This window comes from Mytilus trossulus, chromosome 14 (genome assembly GCF_036588685.1).
Source record: "Mytilus trossulus isolate FHL-02 chromosome 14, PNRI_Mtr1.1.1.hap1, whole genome shotgun sequence".
NCBI classification, from domain to species: domain Eukaryota; kingdom Metazoa; phylum Mollusca; class Bivalvia; order Mytilida; family Mytilidae; genus Mytilus; species Mytilus trossulus.
Genome location: NC_086386.1, coordinates 24876658 through 24903183, shown reverse-complemented (window position 1 = coordinate 24903183; position 26526 = coordinate 24876658). Strand labels below are relative to the sequence as shown.

Genomic DNA, 26526 nt, shown 5'->3' with positions numbered 1-26526 from the left:
TCAGGGTATAATCTATCTGTTCTGAAATTGTTAGATGAATCAGACAACCCGTTGTTGGGTTGCTGCCCCTGAATTGGTAATTTTAAGGAAATTTTACTGTTTTTGGTTATTATCTTGAATATTATTATAGATAGAAATAAACTGTAACCATAAATAATGTTCAGCACAGTAAGATTTACAAATAAGTCAACATGACCGAAATGGTCAGTTGACCCCTTTTGGAGTTATTGCCCTTTATAGTCAATTTTTAACCATTTATTGAAAATCTTAGTAGACTGTTACAAAAATCTTCTCCTCTGAAACAACTAGGCCACATTAATTTAAATTTAGCCACAATCATTTTTGGGGTATCTTGTTTAATAAATGTGTCCAGTAACCCGGCCATCCAACCAAGATGGCCGCCATGGCTAAAAATATAACATAGGGGTAAAATGCAGTTTTGGGCTTATAACTCAAAAACCAAAGCATTTATATCATATCTGATTGTTTATCAGGTCAAGATCTATCTGCCCTAAAATTTTCAGATGAATCGGACAACCCGTTGTTAGGTTGCTGCCCCATAATTGGTAATTTTAAGGAAATTTTTCTATTTTTGGTTATCATCTCGAATATCATTATAGAAAGACAGGTAATATTTAGCAAATTAGATTATAAATAAGTCTGAAATGGTCAATTGACCCCTTAAGGAGTTATTGTCCTTTATAGTCAATTTTTAACATTTTTTCATAAAATTTATAAAATTTTAATAACATTTTCCACTGAAACTACTGGGTCAAGTTCATTATAGATAGAGATAATTTTAAGCAGCAAGTATGTTCAGTAAAGTTAGATGTACAAACCCATCACCATCATAAAAAAAATAATTTTGTCATGAATCAATCTGCTTCCTTTGTTTAATATTCACATAGACCAAGGTGAGCGACACAGGCTCTGTAGAGTCTCTGGTTCTTTAATTTGCTCAGTGTTCTCAGTTTTGTGTTCAGTAAAATTTGAAATGTGTTGTCAATGGTGATACTTTTGTGTCATTGGAGTTACTGAAGAGTCAGTGTTGTTACTATATAAAATTGCGCTGTTTTTTTAGTTTTATTCATAAATGAAAGTATTTTAGGTCGTATACGAAGGATTATGCATGTTCTTATCATTTAATCTTACATATCATCCACATATTTAATTTAAGTGTATTTATTAGTATTTACAGCAGTCATTCGACAATGTATTCTGAAATTTCTGTTTAGATAGAATATATAGATATATGATTGATGTACTATGACCTATATACATTGTGGTTGTTAATTTCTTTCATTTCTGTAATTCTTAGTCTCTTGCGGAGAGTTGTCTCAATGGCAATCTTGCCACATAGTCTTTTTTAAAATATACATATAAACAGAACGTGTTGTACAATGTATTAAGAAGTAACTGTTAGTGTAAGCACCTGGATTTGTATATGACTATACATCTTCGCTAGCAAAGGGTCACAATCCACTCTCCTCTCCTTGGCTAACGAAGATAATGACTTAAAGCAACCCATGCGTAAAAGCGCCAAAGTAATATCCGTGCTGTACTATATGTAACACAAGAATTATCAGGATCTGGTTACCCTTCCGGAGCAAATGAGATCACCCCCTAGTTTTTGGAGGGGTTCATGTTGTTTTATTCTTTGGTTTTCTATGTTGTGTCGTGTGTACTAATGTTTGTCTTTTGTCTTTTTCACTTTTAGCCATGGCGTTGTCAATTTGCTTTAGATGTATGAGTTTGACTGTCACTTTGGTATCTTTCGTGCCTCTTATATAATTAGAATACTTAACCAAACTACTTCTACATCAAGTCTAAAGATAGAAATCAAAATAGAAAATCGAAACATAACGGATCAAAAGTAAAAGTTTTAAGTTTAAGAAGTCTGTTTGTTCGGTAAACACTTTGATATAATAAAACCATTACATTGTACAACCGGATGTATATGGACCTGACAGTACTTATCATTTATATTTTGAAGGAACGAATATTAAGACACGAAGAAACCAATACCCTAGTGTTGGATAGTATCAATATAATTCAGTCGTTGGACATAGAAGATATAGAAGTCTATGGAGAGCCATTGGGTCATATTTCCCTTAACATTCCACCTAGAAATCATAATGAAGATATGGAAATCTATGGAGAGCCATTGGGTCATATTTCCCTTAACATTCCACCTAGAAATCATACTGAAGATATAGATGGAGAGACATTGAGTCAAATTTCTTTCAATATTCCACCTAGAAACCATGAAATACTGCTTACAGACGAAGGCATAGATTGTTTTACGTTATGCAGTACAGTAGAACGGATTTAACAAGAACCTTGATATATTTGTTTCAGACAAGAAAAGTTATATAAAAAAATATGCAGACAATCAAAATAACTAATTCAGAGCTGATAATACTTTAAATAACCGAATCTGTATTGAACCTATAAAATACGACCGTCAGTTTCTAATCACTAGCGGCGTTATTAATAAATATATATATAAACGAGTCTAAATTGAAAACTACGTTCAAACCTATGATTGCGTTGGATAAAAATCGCAATTTTTATACGTGTGCATGTCAAACAAATTTCGTTGTAAAAGGGTCTAAAAACTGCACAAACATCATTTTTCAAAAGACCAAAAAAGTGAAAAAGTATATTTAAACAAAACGCATTTCACTAACAGGTCGAACAACTGATGTTCTTTAACCCTGCTGACTGCCATTGGCGATTGCCAAATAAAATTGATCACAAGATGTAACAAAATGGATCGTAATATAAATTTAATACTTAACAGAAAAACAAATTTAACTAGTGGCCACGATGTAATGCCACAAACATACGGTGTCAATATTTTTTTAGTACACCAGATCCGGATTTCGACAATAAATGTCTCTTCAGTGATGTTCGGGATCGAAACGGTATTTGAAAGGCCATATAAAAAGTACCCTCATTTTATATATAAGTACGTCTGAGTCAGTGACAACTCTACAACAGATTTATCCATCGGATCGCCATCAATGATGGTGATACATGGCTGTGTACATTATGTATATACAACTCGTCTTAACATCAACCCCAAAACACGACCACTGAAAGCTTTTATATTTGTAGAGCCTGGTCTAGCAACGGCTGCAGTGCAGGCGATTTGGTGTCACGATATCACAGTAGCATGGGTTCGAATCCCGGCGAGGGAAGAACAAAAAATTTGCGAAAGCAAATTTACAGATCTAACATTGTTGGGTTGATGTTTAGACAAGTTGTATATATATATCTTTACGACTTTTGTTTTAAATTTGACAAAGGGTTGCCTGACTCTCTCATTCACACACTGATACCTTCTTTACCTCTTGACTTTATTTTACTGTTTCCATATTCGAATTCCCCCAAATTAAAGTAAATTATATAGTCTTCATTTAATTGTTTTCTAGGTACAGTCGAAATTGCTCACCCTGTAACACCATCGTCCCACCTTGCAGGATACGACACATGTATTGTTACTAGTTCCTTGTCCTGAATATGCATGAAATAATTACCGCTGGACTTATTGTAAACATTGATTAGTTATTCAACTTATGCGTTATCAATTCTAAATAACCCCGAGCTGATCGAGTAGCTAGTGATATGCAATGTCAAAAGTCCAAGACAAACTGACAACGCCATGACAAAAAATAAAAAGACAAACAACAATATATAGCTACAAAAACAACATAAAACTAGAGACTGAGCAACACAGAAGGGTAAGCCGATTCCTCTCCATATGTGATGTCGTATTAATTGTGTAAAAACATATTCGATGATGTTGAATTTGAGAAAGGGAGTATGGGATTGTGGTAACTAAAATTTGAGAAAGGGAGTATGGGATTGTGGTAACTAAAATTTGAGAAAGGGAGTATGGGATTGTGGTAACGAAAATTTGAGAAAGGGAGTATGGGATTGTGGTAACGAAAATTTGAGAAAGGGAGTATGGGATTGTGGTAACTAAAATTTGAGAAAGGGAGTATGGGATTGTGGTAACTAAAATTCTAAAATTTGAGAAAGGGAGTATGGGATTGTGGTAACTAAAATTTGAGAAAGGGAGTATGGGATTGTGGTAACGAAAATTTGAGAAAGGGAGTATGGGATTGTGGTAACTAAAATTTGAGAAAGGGAGTATGGGATTGTGGTAACTAAAATTTGAGAAAGGGAGTATGGGATTGTGGTAACTAAAATTTGAGAAAGGGAGTATGGGATTGTGGTAACGAAAATTGGAACATGATGTTGAATTTGAGAAAGGGAGTATGGAATTGTGGTAACGAAAATTGGAACATGATGTTGAATTTGAGAAAGGGAGTATGGAATTGTAGTAACGAAAATTGGAACATGATGTTGAATTTGAGAAAGGGAGTATGGGATATTGTGGTAACGAAAATTGGAACATGATGTTGAATTTGAGAAAGGGAGTATGGGATATTGTGGTAACGAAAATTGGAACATGATGTTGAATTTGAGAAAGGGAGTATGGGATATTGTGGTAACGAAAATTGGAACATGATGTTGAATTTGAGAAAGGGAGTATGGGATATTGTGGTAACGAAAATTGGAATGATGTTGAATTTGAGAAAGGGAGTATGGGATATTGTGGTAACGAAAATTTGAACATATCCATCGTAGATTTTAAAAACAGATGGTCCGAGACCACCATTGTCGTCCCTTGATTTAGTCCCTAGTGTTGACAGTGGGTTACTTGCCATTAATTTTTATACCCCTTCCAAATTTATTTCTCCTTGTTTAATGCCTCAAATTGCAAGTAGGGGGTGAAATTACACTTTAAAAATATTTGGGTCCAGAATTTTAAAGGAAAGTAGTGATTTGGTCCAGCTGAAAAATGTTTAAAATTAGCACTTCGGAAGCTGTCAAAAGATTTCAAGACGCCCTAAACATAAAATTGTCCAGATTTTGAGTTAGAGACGATGAAGTTTTCTATAATTTTGATATAATTTGTCCCAAAAGTAGTACATCACACTGTAAAAGTTTCTTTGAGAAAGCACAGGTGGGATTTTTTTTTATTTTCATTTATGTTCTAAAAGAAATGCACTACGAAATAATTGTAGTCTCGAACCAGATATGTTGTAACGTTCAACCGACATGTGAAGGGGTCCGTAAAATTTTTGAAAGTATAGGTTGACTTTTATCGACATGCATAACAAATTCAAATTTCAAAATCCTTTTTTGCGCTTTGAAGATATATGTAATTTAAGTTATCTACCGAAAAAAGACAGTGAAAATATAGCATTAATATTAGGCTTTTGCTCTGTAACATCATACAAAGTTTAGAAGACTTATGTCACATTATTAAAGACATTTGCTAAAATGATTTATCGACAGAACAACTTATCGAAATAGACCAACAGATTTTAAAACCCGATATTTTCATACAAATTGCCCCGAAATGATACGTATACAAAATTTAAGATCCAGATAGTTGCATTGAATCAGGCAGATTCTACTGGTTTCAAAAAAAGCATTTCCAAATAAGTTATATTTGATAAAACTATATATATGAACGCCTTTTTAAAGTACACGAAGTTTACGTTCTGATAAAAATGAGATACATGTAAATAAACTCATCATATTATATACATGTACCAGGGTTAAATAGCACACAATTATTCTGAGTCAAATAGTTAAAATCAACTATTGAATTTTCTGAAATTTATTTTTAAACGTAAATAAATAATCAACAACTGAACTCAAATAAACGTTATATATGTTCATCCCCATTTTACGGTTCGTTATATAAGAGCTATTTCATCTACAGTAAAACCTTTCAATCGGAATCCGAATCAGAGTCCTCAGATGATTCATATCTTAGCATGGCTGACGCATCCGGTGTAAACAAATGACTCTGGCTACTATCACTTTTGCTAAAATCAAAATTAAGCTTCTTCATTGTTAAACTTTTAACAGTTAGGTTTCCAAAATGTTTTTGATACTGTTCATCTGGCGTTCCTGGTATATCGATCAAATTTTGTACTTTTGGTGAAGCTTCCACACGCATTGTGTAATAATCAATATTTCCGTTTTTATCGGATTTATAGTCCTCTAGGGATTCGCAAAAGTTTCCAATCTTGTCCGTAAAATCCAAAGTTTTTAATTCTCTCAGTCTCCTTTCGACATGATCGACATACTCATCATGCTCAAACAAGTTTGTAGATCTCCTAGGCGATTTACTTCCATTTTTCGTTGCAACACTAGAGTTACGCCTAGATCGAGGTCCGGATAATTTTGGTGAACATGTTCTCGGTCGTGTATCAATGGTCGGAACTTTAAGCAAGTTTTTGTCGGGCGTATTTCCATTTGCACTCAAGGCGGTCACTGGAAAACATTGCGTACGTTGGTCATTTCTTCCATATTTAGCAGATGATGGTCTTGTAGTAATAGGATGCGCATACGTGGTCACCGGTAATGGTGTCATGCTACCTTCAGACATTGACCTACTTCTAAGTCTTGGTGCTTCCTCATCAAAAACATCATCAATAACGGCATCAATGTTTATCTTAACTCTCGATGTTTTCTTTGGTTTTGCCCCCTTATTTGGTTGTATCTTCTTCAGAAATTCATAATCCTGCTCAGAATCACCAACATTTATATTCAAAGACCGCAAATTTTTTGCTCTTAGTTCTCTTTCTTTTTCCTTGTCGCCATACAAACGAGCATAAGCTAACTTCGAGCGATGAAGCTTATCTTGAAATCTTTTGTAGAGAATTTTTTGGTCTATCTGAACACTGTGAACTATATTCTTTTCAGTTCTATTTAATATATCCAGATTCTTTTTCAAAACTATATCTTCTTTGTAATTTGCATAATGTACTGTTAAAGAACGTTCGGCGGCGTCGCTTGCTTTACCAGACGATACGACCATTTTGAATGTAACTTCGCAAATGAATAAAATTTTGAGTGTTGACGCTTGTATTTGTAACATTCGTATTAATTTTCTTAAATTGAATCGTGATGTTTGTTAATTTGAATAGACTTAAATCAAAGTATTTAAATTTTCTGATTAATATGTCGTCCAGACAAAACTATATAAATTTATCCCCACTTCAACCTTATCAAGTTACAAACTTTAGATTTCCTCGGTTATCAAAACATTGTAGTTTATCGTGGATTTATCAGTCATATTTTATTTGCTGTTTTGTTCCTTAATCTTAGTTTCTATTGGTTATAGACAAGTTTAGTTTGATTGATTACTTACGTTACATGCCGATACTCAGCACAATTAAGATTGCCAATCTTTTAACATAGTTCATGACAGTGCGATAGCCTTTTTAAGTCAAAAATCAAGCACAAAAATATATGTTTTAACTAATTTGAATGACTATTTTGTTAATACGTGCATAGTAGTTTCTTAAAGTATGAATGTGTGTAAATATTGTAAAATATATATCAAAACATGCCAGCAAAAACGTGATAACATTTCACTATTTAGTCGAAGGATTGAGTTACCAAATAATGTAAACAAACTTATTTTTGGTGTAACTTATTTTGGATTTAACACTTCTGACTGACTTATCGGCGATTTATATTTAGCTATTTTCTGACTTCGTTGAAGTACTTTTGTTAAAAGAGAAGTTCCAGGCTTTATCTGTCCCTGCAAGTTGAGGGATGGTTGGAATCACGCTAACATGTTTTACCCTACCACATTATGTATGAATGAGCCTGTTCCAAGTCAGGAGCCTGTAATACAGTGGTTGTCGTTTGTTGCAAAGAGGCGTATATGATTTGTTTTTCGTTTATATTTTAGTAAATGAATTAAGCCATTAGTTTACTCGTTTGAATTGGTTTACATTTTTTTTAACGGACTATGAGGTATGGGCTATGCTCATTGTTGAAAGACTTACGGTGGCCTATAGTTGTTATAATTTCTGTGTCATTTCGATCTCTGTGAAAAGTTCACACAAAATCTTCTTTTTTTAATTTTTTTCCCATTTCAACATTTTTATCTCTTGAAAGTCAAGTACTTATGTCACTCTTAGCAATACTGAACACTTTTCATGCTAGCAGTATATTTTTTATATTATAAAAACCAAACGGCTGCATTAGTTTTGCTCATTGTTGAAGGCCGTACGGTGACCTATATTGGTTAACCTTCTATGGTCTCTGGTAGGGAATTGTCTCGACATAACTTTAGATGCTGTATTTCCCTATTAACTTCTACCATAAAATGATAGTATGGATCCATTAGCTATGTACTGATACATTTAATGTGTGATTTGTCAGTAAAACATAGGCATAGAAAATTCTCGCACGTTTGTTGTAAGTTAAGTTAGAATAACCTCACAGAGATCTTGTTGTTAACAACATATATACGCTCGAGCTTTTCGATTGAATTTGAAATACGACCGACACGATTTAAAAAAGACAAACAAGCTATTTTTATCCAAATGTTTGGTTGATATGTTTCACCCAACAACATTAAGGGAAGTAAAGGGTTCCAAATCAATCAAAGGCTAATAATGAGTCTGAAATGACAACGAATTTATGAATGGCGGCCGACAAATGAAGACATAAAGGCCACACCCAGCAGGCAGGTTGCAGTCTGGTCTTGAAAAAAGTATTCCATATATATCAGTTCGGCGAAACAGACATTCCGGTCAGACATGAAAACCCCTGCTACAAAAAAAAAAATATGCCCGCTTTTATTCATCATGTTGATTTAATGCTAAATAATTCTGTTGGGAATTTTCGTTTCTTATTGCAAAAAAGTGGACAAGATTTTTGTTTTGCGTTTTTTTATTTAAAGGCAAATTAATTAGAGTTATTTTTTCTCTCTCAAATATCTAAGACTGTCTCCTCAAATCAAATGGTTCGTACTTACGACTTTAAATCTATACAGAGCTTATACTGACTGGGGATTATTATTCAGCTATATTATTTTCTGTGGAACGTTTTTTTCATGAGAGTGCTATAATCTATAGAGCATTACTTTCTGTTTGGTGGAATAGTGAAATAGAAGTCAATATGCTCTTGCTAAATCCTGTGTCGCTTTGAAGGTGTCATGATTGTCATCCTCAGACTACGCAATGTGTTACTGTAATTTGAATTTCAAAATGACTGAGAGACGTTTCATTCGACGCACTGCAGGTCAACTCCACCATATCGAATCACATGACTTTGATAATCAGTAAATTCCAGCGAAAAGTATCTTTATAAGTCAAAAAATTGTCGTATACAAATTTAATAGTAGTACACGGGAAATGGCAAAGTTCAGCAGATTCACGAAGTAGTCTGATTAGGCATTTAACAAAAACAAAAAATCCGAGCAATAAGGGGGGGGGGGGGCTTACGCCCTCTACGCCCACCTCTGGATCCGCCACTGATAGTAACTTTTAGAATTAACTATAACTAAGCTATATGTCGTTTATCTAAATCTACCATTTCTGTATAAAGCTAAGAAACAAAATGTCATTTCAAATAATTTTTATTTTAATTTCGTTTTGTTTATACAACAAGTAATCAGTTGGTATACACTGAATTCTGTTCAAATCTGTTCACAAAGAGACATTGCAGCAAACTAGAGTATCCATTAACAGGCTACTCGCTTCCTCCTCCCCGCCTTATCCATGATGTTACCAGAAGACTGCCAACAAATTTTACTGTTTGGTCCAACGCCATACTTTTTATTCACATAACCATCTTTCATTAGATTCGAGATGGTTTTCCCATTGGTCAGTTTTTCACCAGTCTTCTTCCAGCTGAAAATTATGTTGAAATCCTTAATTGTTAGCTTAATGAAAGAGTTTAGTTTCAGTATCTTATTGAACTGTTTTATTAGTTACATGGTGTGTTAATGACCTAATACGATATTTATGTGATCAATTAATTCCATATGGAATGAGAGCAAAGCTCGAATCCCATATTGAATTTACCGACCCCATTATATATGTCGTATCATATCACTAGCACATTGTGAAACAAATCAGTATTACCGACTATCGTGACCTGTGGTATTTAGACTCACGGCTTATCACAGTGACAAAGTCTACAATACTTAGTATCAAGAACCTACATAAATTGGTCTATACAGAATACAAATGCCAACAATAACAACTTCTTAGCTTTAAATTTGTTTTATGAATGCATTCAAAACATTCATTATCAATGTCTTCGTCTGTTGAATCCTAACAGATGTTTTGAAAGGGAGTAACAGTTATTCCTTCCTACTTCCCCCTTATATGGTACATGTAACTGATCACATACTGTTTAGGACACCGTATATCAAATATTATGATGTCACCACGTGTAATCCTTTTATCCAATCACATGCCATAAATTTATATGAGGTAAGATAATTAGCAATATTAATTAACAAAATGTTATCTTTCGGAAAAAAAGCTTTAAAAAATTTAATAAAAAACTATCTTTCAAAAGTGATCAAACTTATTAATTAATAAAAGAATAACTAGTCGAAAAATTCAAATAGAGAAAAATATTCAACGAGTGACCGAACAACACATTAATTCACGAATGCTCGCAGCGCATGAGTTAATTATCAGTGTTGTTCGGTCACGAGTTGAATATTTATCGATATTTGAATTGTTTGACCACGCTTATTGTTGTATGACGTAAGAGGAGTGCAATAACCACGTTTATTTCACATGTGAAATTATCGGCATTTATTTCACTGGGAAATAAATGTAATTCATTACAACAAATGTAATAAACGAATTTATTCATGTTTGTTTAAAGGTATATATATTATATTTTACTTTACTAAACATCTCTGCCATTTTTTTCTGTGTCTTTACTCGTTTTCAAGATTATAACCAAATACCGAGAAATATCACACATCTCATTATTTTTTTGGGCTAATACCTCTAAACTGGATTGTACGGCCGTCAATAATAAGGGAAAGGCCAGTTGCCTTTAAAAGGGCTATGCTTTTTCTTAAAAGAAAAATTGTAATCCCAATTTGTAAAAAGTATTATTGTGTTCGAACATATGACAAAAAAAATAATTCTGAATTTAGATTTTTCTCCATAATACATTGTATTTGTGCGAAAAATGTCAAATTCTGATTCAGACAAAAAAAACCAATCACACAACCCTCTTTGAACTTAAATGGTTGCTCCCAAATTTCAGTGTGATGCCTTACTTTTTTGACATATGTTTGGCGTTAAGTACGATGGTACTAGATTTAGTCCCATAACCAGAACCTTTGTGAATGAGATACCGTCCGCCGTCTTTAGTGGTAGCTACAACACCAGTATGCTTTATTCCAAGTTTTCCAAGAAACCCATTTAGAGGCCTGAAAAAAAGATAGACATTTATGAAAGGATTATATTACAGCACATTTCAGTCAGTATGTAGCTAATGGTAATATCTTTGGTTAGCTTGCTTGTTAGTTGAACCGTGAAGTCATTGTTAGGTAAGGTAAACTTCCCTCCTTTAATAATAGACTAGCTCAACAGATAAAAAAATTATCTCTCTGTAGGACTAAGCTACTTTAACAGGAGGGAAGTTTACCTTGCTTAACAATGACTTCACGGTTCAGCTAACAAGCAAGCTAACCAAAGATATTACCATTAGCTACATGTACATACTGACTGAAATGTGCTGTAACTGCAATTAAAATCTAGTAAAAAATATTGATATAAATCGATTTTAAGAGCAGTAAAGTTTGATTTGAAGGCACAATCCGGTGTCTGTTTAATGTTGTCATGACGTCATGTAAATTAAATGTTGTCGTTATAGTGTTACATTTGTAGGACTCTTTAAAAGTGCAATGGCGACGCTTAAGTCAATGGTCTACGCTAAAGTCCAAAGTCTCCATACGCTAAAGTGCGATGGTCCGCGAAAGTTTGTGACCCGAATTTGTTATTTTCTCAATCGATTCATAAATTTCAAACAGCGATATACAACTGTTGTTTTTATTTAATAACACTTTAAAAATATCTTGATGAAAAAAAGTACTAATAACGCTTTCAAAAGATGTAGGACCAATATTCGTGGTATATTTTATACCAAAATTGCTTATTTCGAATTGTAGACAACATTATATATATTTTTTTAAAGAAATCCCTAAACTGAAAATTTGAAAAAATAGAATGTATGGTAAGCCCTCTTTTTTGCTCCCTGAATTCGAAAAGCATACAGTTTCTATCAAATACCATTCTTTATACATTGAATGATGTCAGTATTTGAATCGTGTCTTGCATATTGCTTTAGATCATAACACGTCTTGCTTTGAATACAAAATAGCAATAACTGTCGTATGTTTTTTTTCTCTCTCTTTAAGCCTTAAAAGAATGATACTTAAATGAGTGAAAGCTAATGTGTACACTTACATAAAGTATATCTGATTCATTAAACCGGGTATGCTGAAGGCCGTACTTTGTTATAATAGCTAAATTTTATTAATTGTGACTTGGATGGAAAGTTGTCTCATCATTGTCACTCATACCACATTTTCGTATTTCTATGTGAACATGCAAAAGCGTATAAAGGGCAACGTATACGTTATATTATTTACACGAAGAACTTGGTTGAAATGCATCTGATCATTGAAGATTTTACATACATGTAGCTTTATTTCAGAAGATTTTTTATGTATGGTGTTTATATATAGGAAAATTATTAAAAGATAATAACGGTTTCAATGATCTTGAGGTAATGTGACTTCAGGTAATGTTTATATAAAACAATAGTATGACGTACAAGGGAGGCTACTAATGTCATTTTAAGTCTTTTTAAAAAATGTTACGTAAAAATTAGAAGTATCATTTATCATTTAATCCCGGGTTGAGAATGTTTATGAATAATTCTTCTTTCTTCTTCCGGAGAAAATCATTTTGACGATTGATCTTATACAATGAAAATATTTTAAATCGTCCATATATGTATATATAAATGGGAAAATTAATACCTTGAATAACTCTCAACCTTCGTTACTTTACTGTTATACAGATTGGTCAGTCGATTCTTGTTCATATCATGGGGTCGCTACAATAAATATCAACAGTAAAAGAAATAAGTGGAGAAAAAAATAAGACTCTGCATTTGTAATACTTGATTTAGGAAGAACCAGACAAATAACCTGCTATCAATTTAGGAATACACAAAACGATCTACTTTAATAGAAGTATTTTCTGAAGGTCTTATGTTTCCAGAGAGACTATAACAGAGGATGTCACTCCAAATTTCCCAAAAAATTATCATTCTATCTCGGATCCCGAAAAATGTATTATTTATTCCATTGATTGATTGATTGTTGGTTGCTTTACGCCGCATTAGCACAAAAAGGCTATATCGCGGCGAGTATTATTTATTCCAAAGTTCCTATATAAATATATCCCTTATTCCCACAAAAGTAAGGGTCCAATAAATATAAAGGCTAAATTGCGACGTTTCAACATTATCTAAAAATGCTAATGGTAGATTTCTCTCCCCATAATTTGATAAAATGACTGAATTAAATTTTTCTTTATTTACGGAAGAACGGTAAGTTATTTTTTAAAAGAAGATGAAACGGTTTCCTGTTTGTAGGTAATTTATCTTTAGATCTTTACAAACAACTTTTCGTGTCGTTTTATTAAATGCAAATGCAGATTCATAAACATGTTTAACTCCGCCGCATTTTTTCGCCTGTCCCAAGTCAGGAGCCTTTTTGCCTTTGTTAGTCTTGTATTATTTTAATTTTAGTTTCTTGTGTACAATTTGGAAATTAGTATGGCGTTCATTATCACTGAACTACTATATGTTTGTTTAGGGGCCAGCTGAAGGACGCTCCGGGTGCGGGAATTTCTCGCTACATTGAAGACCTGTTGGTGACATTCTGCTGTTGTGTTGTTTTTGTTTTTTTTTTTTTTTTCTACGGTCGGGTTATTGTCTCTTTGATACATTCCCCATTTCCATTCTCAATTTTATCATAAAAAATGAAAGTCCTACGTAATGAGTTTCGAAGTAGTTACAAAGGCAACTCATAAAAACAAGTGGTATGATTGCAAATGAGACAACTTTCCACAATCAGAATGTCCAGTGATTCCTTAAGATGTACTTTTTCGCTTTATACAATAACAAAATGATTTCTTTTTATTTGTTATCATTTTTAAAATAAATATAATATTTGACACTGAACAGATGAACATCACTCTCATTATTGTGTTGGGGGAGGGGGTTGAACAATCAGTCTGAAAACTCACTTATAAAAGAAAAAGGTTTCAACCGCAGTGGCTTGATATGCTTATTATATATATATATATATATATATACAATGTATGTTCCAGACCATATGAGTATTTGGACCGTACGCGTACGGTCCGGACCGTATACGTACATGTATACTCGTACCGTCCGACCATACGCGCACGGTATGAGTATACGCGTACGGTCCGGTACGAGCTGACCATACATGTGTATGTTATTTGATCATATGGGTTATAAATTAAATTGAAACAAGCATTTATCACAATCTTGACTAGTGATTTTAAGTTTTCCAAATTTTTATTGATAATGTATTACAAATAGATAAAAAGAACAAAGTTAACGAACAATTGAAATTAAGTATTTGTTTAATTGTATATCTGAATCCTATTTTGGTACTATCGCCCAAGGTGACACAATTTAAGTAACGTAATATGTTTTTACATTTTCATGCATGCAGTTCATGTTCTTTGCATTTGTATTTTGGTAAAGTTGCTAAATATTCCAAAACAATTGACCTCCCACATTTTGAAAAAGTACGCATACGGTCCAGACCGTACGCGTACGGTCCAAATACTCATACGGTCTGGAACATATACAATGTATAAAGGTCTTGAGTTCGAATCCCAGCGTATACACTTGATTTTTTCTGCGTTTATTTTGATAGATAGTCTTTTCCGTATTAATAATTATAAGTTTTATGTGGATTTGACATTCCCGCCAAAATGTTACAGAACACAGGAAAGTATGCATTACAATGAAACTCAAACTGGGGTGATCTCGTAGGGGTGATCCGGCTCGGATCACTCCTGTTAGAACAAAGGAGCTGGGATGTAAGGTTCCAAATGTTCAGTTTCAATCGCAACTGAAAATTAATAAAAATCCAAGTTCGCGCATGGCATTATTTATTTAATTTCACTTACTATTTGTGTGTTTGTTTTTGTACCTCCTCCTCTTTTTCCCCATCCCCAAGATGATCTGGAGGAGCCTGATCTTGATCCAGAGCTAGAACTCTGAAATAAAATATTATCAATTTACAATATCAATTAAAATCTGATTGGGGACGAGATATGATTTAAATTAACTATATTTATTTGACTGAATGATCAAGTCTTATTCGCCAAACTACGAAGAACCGCGTTAGAAAAAAGCAAAAGACAATAAAAAAACATAAATCCGAGTGCGACAATAAAATCCACGCACTATAGGAAAAAATACACATCATTAAAAGCTAACAAAAAAAACCAAAAAAAAACCAGGAAACTTCTCAGCACGTTAAAACCCCAAAGGAATTATTTTGTATATTCCACTATCCGGTAGCAGATATTTAAAAAAAAATTGTCTTGCCCTATGAAATTACCATATTTACAAAAAAAACTTGTACATTGGAGTTAATTAACTGTAATAAAAGTTCAAATATGATAAGACCTTCGTACTGAGGATGAACAATGATGTTACTTAATATAGAGACAAACAAACGTTACAATAACACAGCAAACAAAACATATGGACCTCAACGAAAACACTTATATAAATGCAAATACTCTTTTAAGACAAAATGATACAACTAAACAACTTATGAACTCCTTTATTTCAAAATCTTACTTACTCCAGAACTTCTACTACCACCCCACCAAGCATCTGTTAAACACACTGCTATCAGTACTATGAGAATAACTCGCAAAACCATTTCTTTTGAAGAAAGTTCGTGCTTCTAAATAAAAGGTAAAAATTATTATTTTCAAATACGAAAAACTATATATCATTTCAAATGAAAATAAGATGATGATTACAAATGATAAGCTGAAAATTGTTTATTACATGTAGGTTGAATTTCTGTAAATATCAACAATGAAATTATCATAGGCACTCTTTCAACGACTAAAAATTAACCACTTTTACTATGAAGTTTAAAAAAATATATAAAGTTTAAAATTGAAACTTCATACGCACTACTATTTTTTCCAGAGTTCAAACTATAGGACTGTGTGGCATATTTTCAACGTTTACATGGTTTATATGCCCGAACTTATAAGAGTTTAAAATCATGTACTTCCCCTACCTTGACTTTTAGATTTCCACAGATTTGATTTTGACTGACATGCATATGAATATTTACAAGTAACATTCCCAAGTTATGTCTTTTTGAGATGAAACATAGAGATCATAACTGGGAACCAGTTCAACAAAATTAATTATCTATGAATAGTATGTATTCCACCAAAAGAGGCGTGGTTTGAGAAACGGCTGTATTTACAAAGTGCAACCTTTAACTGTGTAATATGTTTGGACCAACAACTACCTGCTTCTGAAAAAAGATCTCTTACTTGTGAATTGGTACCGAAAATTTCTTTCTCGAATATAGCAGACGGTATAATTCGTATATCTAAAAGCTCTAATTATTCTGTTTCACTAACCAATAGACATATATTTTTTACTGCAGACCCTAATTGTTTTCTTCAAATTGTAAAGCACTTGATTGGAGATATTGTAACGATTATACGAATTTACAAAATGAAAAAAAAGTTTGACTATACTTACCTTTTGTTACAAATAAAATATATTGGTGTAAGAATCTGTCGAATTAGTATACTGAACGGAAATTCAGTTTTGGTGTATGATCGTTTGATATACTATGTACTGAATATATATTTATTCTATATGTGACATCTGTTAAATACTATCGATTTTGATAAAAGTGACTATCCAATTTGATTCCACGAATGAACGATTCCGCAAAACATATGAGTGATAATTGGAAATAGAATACGTCGTACATATACTATTTTGTGAAATTAAAACTGATCGCTGACAGCAATACAGTAATCCAATACACTACAAACATCAGTTCTAGATAATTTTTTAAACATTCAAGGTTTATAACGTACAAAAACGAAAATGTAGAACGGACAAACCATTTGCATATTGTCATTATCCTTTTTTTAATTATTGTTCTTATTATTATTTATATATATTTTGAGTATATATAAGGATGACTTGTGTACAAAGATACAGTAAATATCGTGAATGAACTCATGTACTCTAGAAAGGTCTTTAACTACACTATAAAGAGACACAATCTTAAAGCAGAATCTGAGTTCATATTAATATGACAAGAGAGTTCATTGGTACACGCACCAAACATTTTGGCCTGAAGTAAGGAGGTTTTTGGTGTAAAAAGGGTAAACTGCTTATATAAACAATCTGTATATTGAGTTGACTTGAGTCCTCAATTGTTATAACTGTTCCAATCCAAGAAGTTATGATCATAATGCTGTAAATCAGTACTAAACAGTTGATGAAATCGAATATTATTTAATTCATTTTCAAGTCTTAATTTTTTGAACTTGTAGACTATCAAAGTCGCATTTAGAAAAAAAAGATATATTATCAGATTCTTGCAAAATTATTTTATTTCATTTGCAAATAAATTGTCTCATCTCGATAGCAACATGTTTTACCTTAGTTTACATGTTTATTGTACCATATCAGGGAATTGTTGATTTGACATTTCACTATCAGAAATTGAAAACAGATTTCGAATATAAAACAAAATGCTAAGTCCTTATTGGGGACAGTATATAACTTTCTTAAGTTCATTTACTTTCTATTCTTTTTAATATAAATTAATTCATGCAGGGAATGAAAAGTAGACAAATGCAATTTTATGTTTTTTTTAATTATTTTTGAGTAATGTATTTCTAGTTAAAGTAGTGATAAGGTGTTATGTAAGTGCAAAAATATTAAGTATGTCTGAATCTGTCGTACTGAATTATAGATCTCATTATCGTAGAAGTGTGCATAGATTTCAACATGTTCAAATTGTTTTCAGATAGCAAGAGCAATTTTTTTATTTGAATTTATTGTTAAAGAAATATACAAAAAATGACCTGTTTTCGTTGGGCCAGCTTTTTTTTAAAACTTTGACTTCACTACTTTGGTCAAGATTTTTCAAGATTTATTAGGAAAACACTCAGACACATTTACAATGTGTTACAAGAGGTCATTATTGATAACATATATACATTAAATATGACAGAAATGAACAAGTGATTAACAAATTAATACAAACAAAATTTAAAGAAGAGAAGACAGTTTTCTGATAAACATCGACAATTTCATATATAATTGAATATTGCAAAGTGACAAAAGACCTTCCATTTTTACAATGTTTGGATTATTTCTATAATACTGTGGTTAATATCTGTTTCTCAAATCTACTATATCTGCATGTTTACTAATAAATAATACATGATACTCATCATCAATATCCTCTTTGCATAAATTACATTTTCTCTCTGATTTTGGTATATTATACCATCTACCAGTCTCTAAAGGCAATCGTAAGTTTGCAGTTCTGAATTTTGAAATCCAAATTCTAGATGACTCTGGTAAATTAATAAGGTATCTTTCCATTTCAGAACTCTTTTTGAACAATGAATAAAATTGTCCACGTGATGTGGTGTGTAAGTCACTATACCATTTTTGTATGAACTGGTCACACAAAATTTGTTTTACTAAAGCCTTTTCGTCTACTCCTCCTGTAAGTCCTATTCAAAGCTTTGACTTGCTGCTTCTTTTACTTATCTACTTTTAAACAATATAATGTCATAATTTTAAGAAACGATTAAATAAAAAATAGAAACTTTTGACATTTTGAATATCCACGTGCTTTTAAACCGCTATTTCGTACCATGACCAATATCAATTCGTACCATAGGTTAAACAAATATCTTTCATTTTGTACCATAAGAAACAATTTCGTACCGTACGGAAAAATATATTTACAATTTAGGACCATAAGTAATTGGTTTAATACATTATAATCTTCAACATGGCATCACAAGAACAATTTGATGATTTGAAGACCCTGATTATGGAAATAGATAAGAAATTACTGTTTTTTCTACACAGCTGAATAAAGTTGAACGCAACTTGAAAAGTATGATAAACGAGGTGAAGACTGATGTAAATGTGCTCAATGTTAAGTACGAAACCTCCCACAAAGAACTTAATAATCTTCGTAATGATTTCACAGAGCTCGAAAGGTGTTCAATGTATGGATGCACATATTCAATTCTTATACAATGATAAACTTGAAAAAAGATTGAGTTATAAAGCGAATTGATGACCTTAAAGAGCAAGCTGTTCTACTAGAAAAATATGATAGGAAGTATAACATACTGATATAAGGTATAGATGACACAAAAAAAGATGAAAATGTGTACGCTATAACAAGAAAACTCTTCAGTGAAGACATGCATATTGACGAAAGAAAAGCTAATGCTATACCCATCGCAAATGCACATAGAATCCCTACACATGGGAAAGGTCCAAAGCCTATCATAGTTCGTTTCCTGCATTTTGGGGATAAGCAACTTATCATGTCCAACGCACACAATTTAAAAGGGAAAACATACGCATACTTGATGATCTGCCAATTCCAATGAAGGAGGAGAAAGTTTTACTATAAAATAAGAAAAATGGACAAATTACAAACAAGAATTCGAGCAAAGGGGGCCCACATGACATTAGAGACTCGTAAAGAGAAGAGTGGTCTACATGGGGATAATTATTGTATTGCAGTTTTATTTAAGTATTGAATGCTTTTTTTGTAACTTTACAGGGTTGTAAAAGCGTTGACCGAAGTACATTTTGTATGAAGCGCGGAAGTGCTTCATACTAACAATGTGGGCACGGTCAACGCTTTTACCACCCTATAAAGTTACAAAAAAGCATTCAATACTTATAATTACATTTTTACCTATAGGATCATGAAAACACGCCTTTTATCAAGTTTTTATTTCATTTACCTGTGCACTTTATTGTGGGACCTCGTGTCATCATAAATGAAAAGTTGCATTGTGTAATGCAATTGGTTAAGGAATATCACGAGATTGCTAGATAGCCAATCAGAATAACGTATTATTATGAAACATACATCTAATGTAATTATATACTTGTATATGCATGTATACTATTCTAAGATAAAAACTGGTTACTAAATAAAATGTCCTATATAATATATAATCTATTGGGTATATAAATTAACTATGAATATAAGAAGATATAAATTTAATGATGAATTCTAGAAAACATTTTTTTTTATTATTGTTTAGATTTCTATTTACAGGCTTTAGATTGATAGTTCATGTAGTAAGTATAGAAAAAAATGTTGCTTTTTCATTTGGCTTACATTTTATTTTAAGTTTTGCTTCTTTATTTTTGCGCTATTTTGTTTGACTAGTTTTATTTGATACATTAGCTTATTTTCTTAGCTTTTATTGTTATGTTGAATAAATGCATGCATGCTTTTAAATAAGCTTACATTATATGCTTTAATTTGATTTTTTTTTTGATTTTTTGTTCCGCATTTTGTGTTCGGTTGTTTACATATTAGAGAAAACGCATGCTTTAGTCTATTTCAATGTGTGTGAATGTATCAGATCACCTTAAGAAGCGTATATATAAACAATTGGAGGATGTGCGGGGTGCTTTTTTTTTATACCTTTGGTCTACATTTCTTAAAAATAAACATTAAGATTGAAATATAATATGTACATTTTGTACCTTCAATACTCAAAAGGGTATAAAAATGTATACCTTAAGGTGAGCTTCAAAAATGAATACTTAGTTTTTGATCTCAATTATATAGCAGATTTACCTAACCATATCGGGAAGTAGGTATTCCGTCGGATCTTAACACGAACATTGTACTTGTGATTTGTTTAAACCGGTTTTGATAAAAATAAACGAAGAAATGTCGAAATGTTCAGGACTTAATTAAATCCGTATTTCGGTAGGATGGTGCAAGCATACGATTTTTATTGCGTCTTACACTTTGAGAAGCGAATAATCTTTAACTGCTTTATTCAAATATTGTGTAAAAACGTTAATTTTGAGCTTTGAAAGTCAAGTGACTCGAGCATTTTCCCGAGGAAGTTTTAAAAAATTGCAAAGAAATATTTTTACAGTGGGTTAGCTTTCATTAGTCTTCACTATCTAAAGATTAACAACTTTTGGTTATATTTTATAATTTAGAATCATCATTGAAGGTGGAGTACGATTACACAGTTAATTAATTCTATTGATGTGCCATTTGTATGCAAGAGTGACATTCCGTTGTATTATGTGTCAATTCGGAAAAGTTATGCGAGTATTCTCTCCCCTTAATAGGTTCATTATTTTATAATTAAGTTTACGTTTCTGATATAATTTTGAATAATTACAAAATGTATCAATTCAATATATTTCAGTTTTTGTTATTGGTGCATCAAAAACATTGATGTACGAATACAGTTTCATAAATTTAAAACTTTTAAAATGATTACATACCAATATAAAGAACCGTTCATCATTTTTGAAAAAGACTATGAATGAAGATCGATTAATTTATCTTCTCTTGATGATAGATTGATTGGCAAATGAACCAGTGTTATCTAACTATAATCTCAGAGAGGGACTGGCGAGCAATTTTTAATTGTAGCTTATTCAACCTGAAAACAAATTTCCACTACAAGCGAATGATACTTTATACAAATATAAGGACTTAGATAGCTAAATCTACAAATCTTATTAGATATTATGAGTTTTTAATGCAATAAATTAATATGCTACATTGTACATGTACCTTGAATACCTCTCAACCTTCGTTACTTTACTGTTATACAGATTGGTAAGTTGGTTCTTGTTCATATCGTGGGGCCGCTAAAATAAAAATCATCAGTAAAAGAAATATGTTAGAACAGATAATTAAAAAATACTATGCATTTTTACTCGGAATATTTTTTTGAAGAACCTGACAAATGACCTACTGTCAATTTAAAAGGCATACACAGAGTGATCTAATTTAATAATATTGTCTTCGGGTCCAGTGTTTGCAGAGGGACATTACATGTAACAGAGGATGTCACACCCAAATTCACGATTATCATTCTTTCTCAGATACCGAAAAAATGTTATATATTCCAAATCCCAATATAAGTGTATCCTAAATTCCCACAAAAGTAAGGGGCCAATAAATATAAAGGCCAAATCGCGACGTTCCAAAATTATCGAAAAATGCTAAATAAATGCTAGTTTTCTCTCCCCATAATCTAATTCATAGAACTTTGAAATGGTTGAATTAAATTTATGTATATTTACGGGAGAACGGTATTTTATTTGTTAAAAGAAGATGCAACGGGTCGTGCTTATAGGTAATTTATCTTTTAACCTTTACAAACAACTCCTCGTTTTAATTAAAAATGAAAAGGCAGATTAATAAATATGAGAGACCTCCGTGATAGGTTCCGGAGAAGTAACAATTGCAACTCAAATAAAAAGAAGGATGTCAGTATGGTTGCCCAATGAGACAACTTTTCACAAGAGAGTTAACTTGTCTTCATAATGTCCAATGATTCCTTTAGATGCATCTACTCCCCCCTCCCCAACACACACACAAAATAACAAAACGAATACTGTTTTAATTTGTTATCGTTTTGAAAATAAATGTTATATTTGACACTGAACTGATGCACTTCACTTCCGAGGGCTGTATCCTAGGCTGTTGGGTGATACGACCTTCATTTCACTGCCTCACGGCTTTTGTCCTGATAACGCTTACTGTCATCTTTTGAACTACGTCCGATATCATCTACCAGTACTCCATCAACGAGGCTAGCGGGCTGCCAAGCTGACCAAACTGGCCCTGAAAGCAGCCGTTAGTGAAGAAAAACATCAAAATAGTAAACAAAAGAAAAACAACTCACCAAAACCAAGATGGCGGCCTCCATTCGGCGTCCTTTGCTACCCGTTCCTGACCCACGGCAGGATTGATTGATTCGATAAAATCTTACCTGTACTTTGAATCTCGTTTTTTAGGCAGTTAAGCTTCCTTATGTGAGCACCCTAGATTTGTGTTCTACCCAATACATGCTGAAATATGTGCCATTGTTATTATTTAGCTGGATGTGATGTTATTTATAACTAATTGGACAGTTTTTTCATACTTTTAATTCTTGATTACAAAATTAAGATCAGAAAACCCTTAAATGATCGTCGATTTATCCAATAGTTTGAAGTTGCACATAGGAAGTATGACACATTAGGAATCTTATGTTGTTTATTATCCCCTGAGATTTTGGCTAAACTGTCACAGAACAAATGTATGAAACGTTTAATCGCCGAAAATCCCTAAAGACAAGTAGTTTAGATTTTCAAAATGGCAAAAGTCGTAGGAATATTGTTTGTCGTCAATACGTAGTTGACTACGTCATTAGTCTTAAAACAAGTTGTTCATTCTATTGGCGGCAATTTTAAATTATAAGACGAAATTTTTGTATTTTTTGGAGGCAGGGGTATAAATTAGCGGTTGCCCGAGGTCTGCGACCTTCCACTTTTGCAGTCGGACTTTCGATTTGGTAACTAGCTACGCTCGTCATGCCCGACTTGAGAGGAAATACAAAAATAACTTTGCAAATCTTTTTACCAGTCTCCTAATAAACGATCCCAAAACTTGTTTTTAGTATTATTATTCATGACAGCGATGTTCATTTTGTCCAATCGCTAGCTTTATACAGAAAATCGCCGACAAATAATGTGTAAATTCGAGTAAAATCGCATCTGACAAAAACAACATTGAAAACAAAATGGCTGACATAAGAAGAAAAATTACAATATTGGATCCGATTGCGGAAGCGGATATGGGTAAATTCGAGTTTTGTCGATCTTGGAACTTTTAAAAAAATCAGACAGATGACAAAATACATTTTTGCATTGTAAATAAATATAAACACTTGAATTGAAAACCAAAACATATATGCAAAAGAATGAAAAATCAGAAAATACTTTGTACTGAAACTCAAATTACTTATTGACAAATTTTAATGTCAAAATCCAAAAAAATGCGAGTCTTTGTGACAGCTGGGAACAGTATATCTAACAATATATATGGTCCTGGTGACAGTATACATTTTCTTTATCAGTAATAAATGTTGGTAAAGCAAATTAGATGCTTTTAAAGTGTAAACATAGTAGAACTGCAATTTTATTGGGTATTTTTTTCTCAATTGTGATGGGTCAGTTAAAATAGCTCTTATTTTACACATATAATGCAACTAGATTATATGATACCTGAATGTAAGCAAATTATATATTATATCTATGTGGAGTACTTTAAGGGCACTCTACCACCGCCTATTTGATATCTTTGAAACAGATGAGATCCCCACCTCTCAATCATATACATTCATGTATGGAACTCTGTAACTAATCAAATGAAATATAAGTGAAGTCCCTAGGGTCACCCATCACTCCTGCTTTAGAACTTGGAAACAGTCGAGAATCTCACTCATCAACCATATTTGTTCATGTATGGGACAATATAACCAATCAAATTAAATGCAGGGGTAGTCCCTGTGACGTCATCCCAACCCTCCTGTTTGAGAACTTGGAAACGGTCGAGATCCCCACCCCTAACCCATATATTCATGTATGGGACAATATAACAAATGAAATGAGTTATAGGTGAAGTCGCTAGGTTCACTGCACCCTCATGTCTGAGAACTCGTAAACAGTCGAGATCCTCACCCCCTAACCATATAGTCATGTATGGGACTAAATAACAAATCAAATAAAATAAACCCCTCCTGTTGTTTGAGAACTTGGAAACAGTCGAGATCCCCACCTTTCTATTAAACCATATATTTTCACGTATGCGACGTCACAAAAGGACTAATCAAATGAAATATAGGAGGAGTCCTAAGGGTCAACCTACCCAATCCTGTTTGATAACTTGGAAACAGATCAGATCCACACCCCTATATTCATGTATTGTACAATATAACAAATCAAATGAAATATAGGGGAGGTTACTGGGGTCACCCACCCCCTCCTGTTTGAAAATTTGATAACGGTCGAGATCCCCACCCTTGAACCATATATATTCATGTATGGGACAATATAAAAAAAGAAATGAAACATAGGGGAAGTCCCTAGGGCCTCTCACACCCTCTTGTGTGTGTTTTGAGTTTTGATAACTTGTATTTATTGAGATACCAACTCCTAAACCATATTCATACCAGTTTGTCATTTCAAAAAGATCGAATGGCATACAAGGTCAATCTCATAGGCGTCACATATGCATATCACTTTGCTAGACCTAACACCTGTCATTTTATTCCAAACTTAGACATCATGGACTTGTTTTCTTTCCAGGGAAGCATGTTCATTCAGACTTTTACAAACTCGTACTCAAGTCAACTTGAACTACTAACAGTCAAATTGTACGAACAATTACGATCAACTAGAAGAACTGCAATCATTGCGAATTTGTACCACTGCTGACTCAAGACTCATGACCATGAAAAAAATATACTTGATATATATGTTGCTATGAATTATTTGCCTTAATGATTAATTCATTAAGGATGTATTCTTCTGACTTTTCAGTCTCGTTCAGTCTCGTTGAAATCTCGTTCTTAAATTATTTCCAAAACATATGATAGAAGTGGAAAATATCAATGAATTTTAAAAATATTATAATCAAACATAACTCTGTGAAAAAATTGTGTATTTACCATGAACGGTTTTTGAATAATCCAGTTTTCAAATTTTACGACCATTCAAGTCAGTATTTTTAGTCAAAATTTTGAGAAAATGGGTGAGGGATACAAAAAATGATTTTACAAGAATAATATACATCCCATCTCATTTTGGTCTTTTCAAATTTCTTAGATATTTTTTTTTTCAATCATTTATAACAAAAAAGTTGAATTAATATGCATTTTGTTCTTTCAAATGAGAAAAATCATAAAAATACAAAATTGGCAGTATGGTAAATTTTACACAAAAAAGCATCAAAATATGATAAAACTTTCTTATATTAACACCTACTTATAGTTTTTGTAAGTTAAATTTATTCAGATTGGTCCACTTCATCTTTATGGAAAGTATGAAAAAAAGTTTAATTGTGGAACTGTGATTTTTTGCACGATAATAGCCCAAAAATAGGTAAAAATGGATGAAAAGTGAGAAAATCATCAAAATTGGGCATTTTCAAAGGGCCGTAGCAAAAAAAGAAGCACACCACCATATGATTTTTTCTTCACCAATTGTTTTGTTACAGTCTTATAAACCTAAAAATCAGGTTAAGAAAAAAAGTTTAATTCTAGAAATTTTTGGCTCCTCAGAGGTGTACATCCTTAAATGAACATAAATGTACAATTATATATGAATGTTTAATGTTTGTTCTTTTAAATCTTAAAAAAATAATTGAATCAACATTGCCACTGACAGTTTTCTTCATTATGTTTGCCTTGGTTTTTGGTTAACTGCGTACAGTGCTAAAAGAGCTTT

The 26526-nt window shown here is 32.5% G+C and overlaps 2 protein-coding genes across 2 annotated transcripts; both read right to left on the bottom strand.

Moving 5' to 3' along the window:
• Positions 1–5745: 5745 nt before the first annotated feature.
• On the bottom strand, positions 5746–7002 carry LOC134696227 (uncharacterized). The gene has a single exon (XM_063557903.1). The coding sequence runs from the start codon at positions 6968–6970 to the stop codon at positions 5816–5818; it is 1155 nt and encodes a 384-aa protein (XP_063413973.1). The 5' UTR covers positions 6971–7002; the 3' UTR covers positions 5746–5815.
• Positions 7003–9455: 2453 nt separating this feature from the next.
• LOC134697041 (uncharacterized) lies at positions 9456–16865 on the bottom strand. The gene is made up of 6 exons (XM_063559058.1): positions 16732–16865; positions 15800–15904; positions 15114–15203; positions 12914–12990; positions 11144–11296; positions 9456–9743 (listed from the first exon to the last, which is right to left on the bottom strand). The coding sequence occupies exons 2-6, from the start codon at positions 15878–15880 to the stop codon at positions 9575–9577; spliced, it is 570 nt and encodes a 189-aa protein (XP_063415128.1). The 5' UTR covers positions 15881–15904; positions 16732–16865; the 3' UTR covers positions 9456–9574.
• Positions 16866–26526: the final 9661 nt, after the last annotated feature.

Excerpts from the sequence above, each read along its gene's own strand:
- LOC134697041 (XM_063559058.1), bottom strand. The coding sequence starts at position 15,880 with ATGGTTTTGCGAGTTATTCTCATAGTACTGATAGCAGTGTGTTTAACA. Across the intron at positions 12,991-15,113 it reads CAAAAACAAACACACAAATA|CGACCCCATGATATGAACAA; the intron begins GTAAGTGAAATT and ends TATTTATTGTAG. Across the intron at positions 9,744-11,143 it reads GCCAAACATATGTCAAAAAA|CTGGAAGAAGACTGGTGAAA; the intron begins GTAAGGCATCAC and ends CATAATTTTCAG.
- LOC134696227 (XM_063557903.1), bottom strand. The coding sequence starts at position 6,970 with ATGTTACAAATACAAGCGTCAACACTCAAAATTTTATTCATTTGCGAA.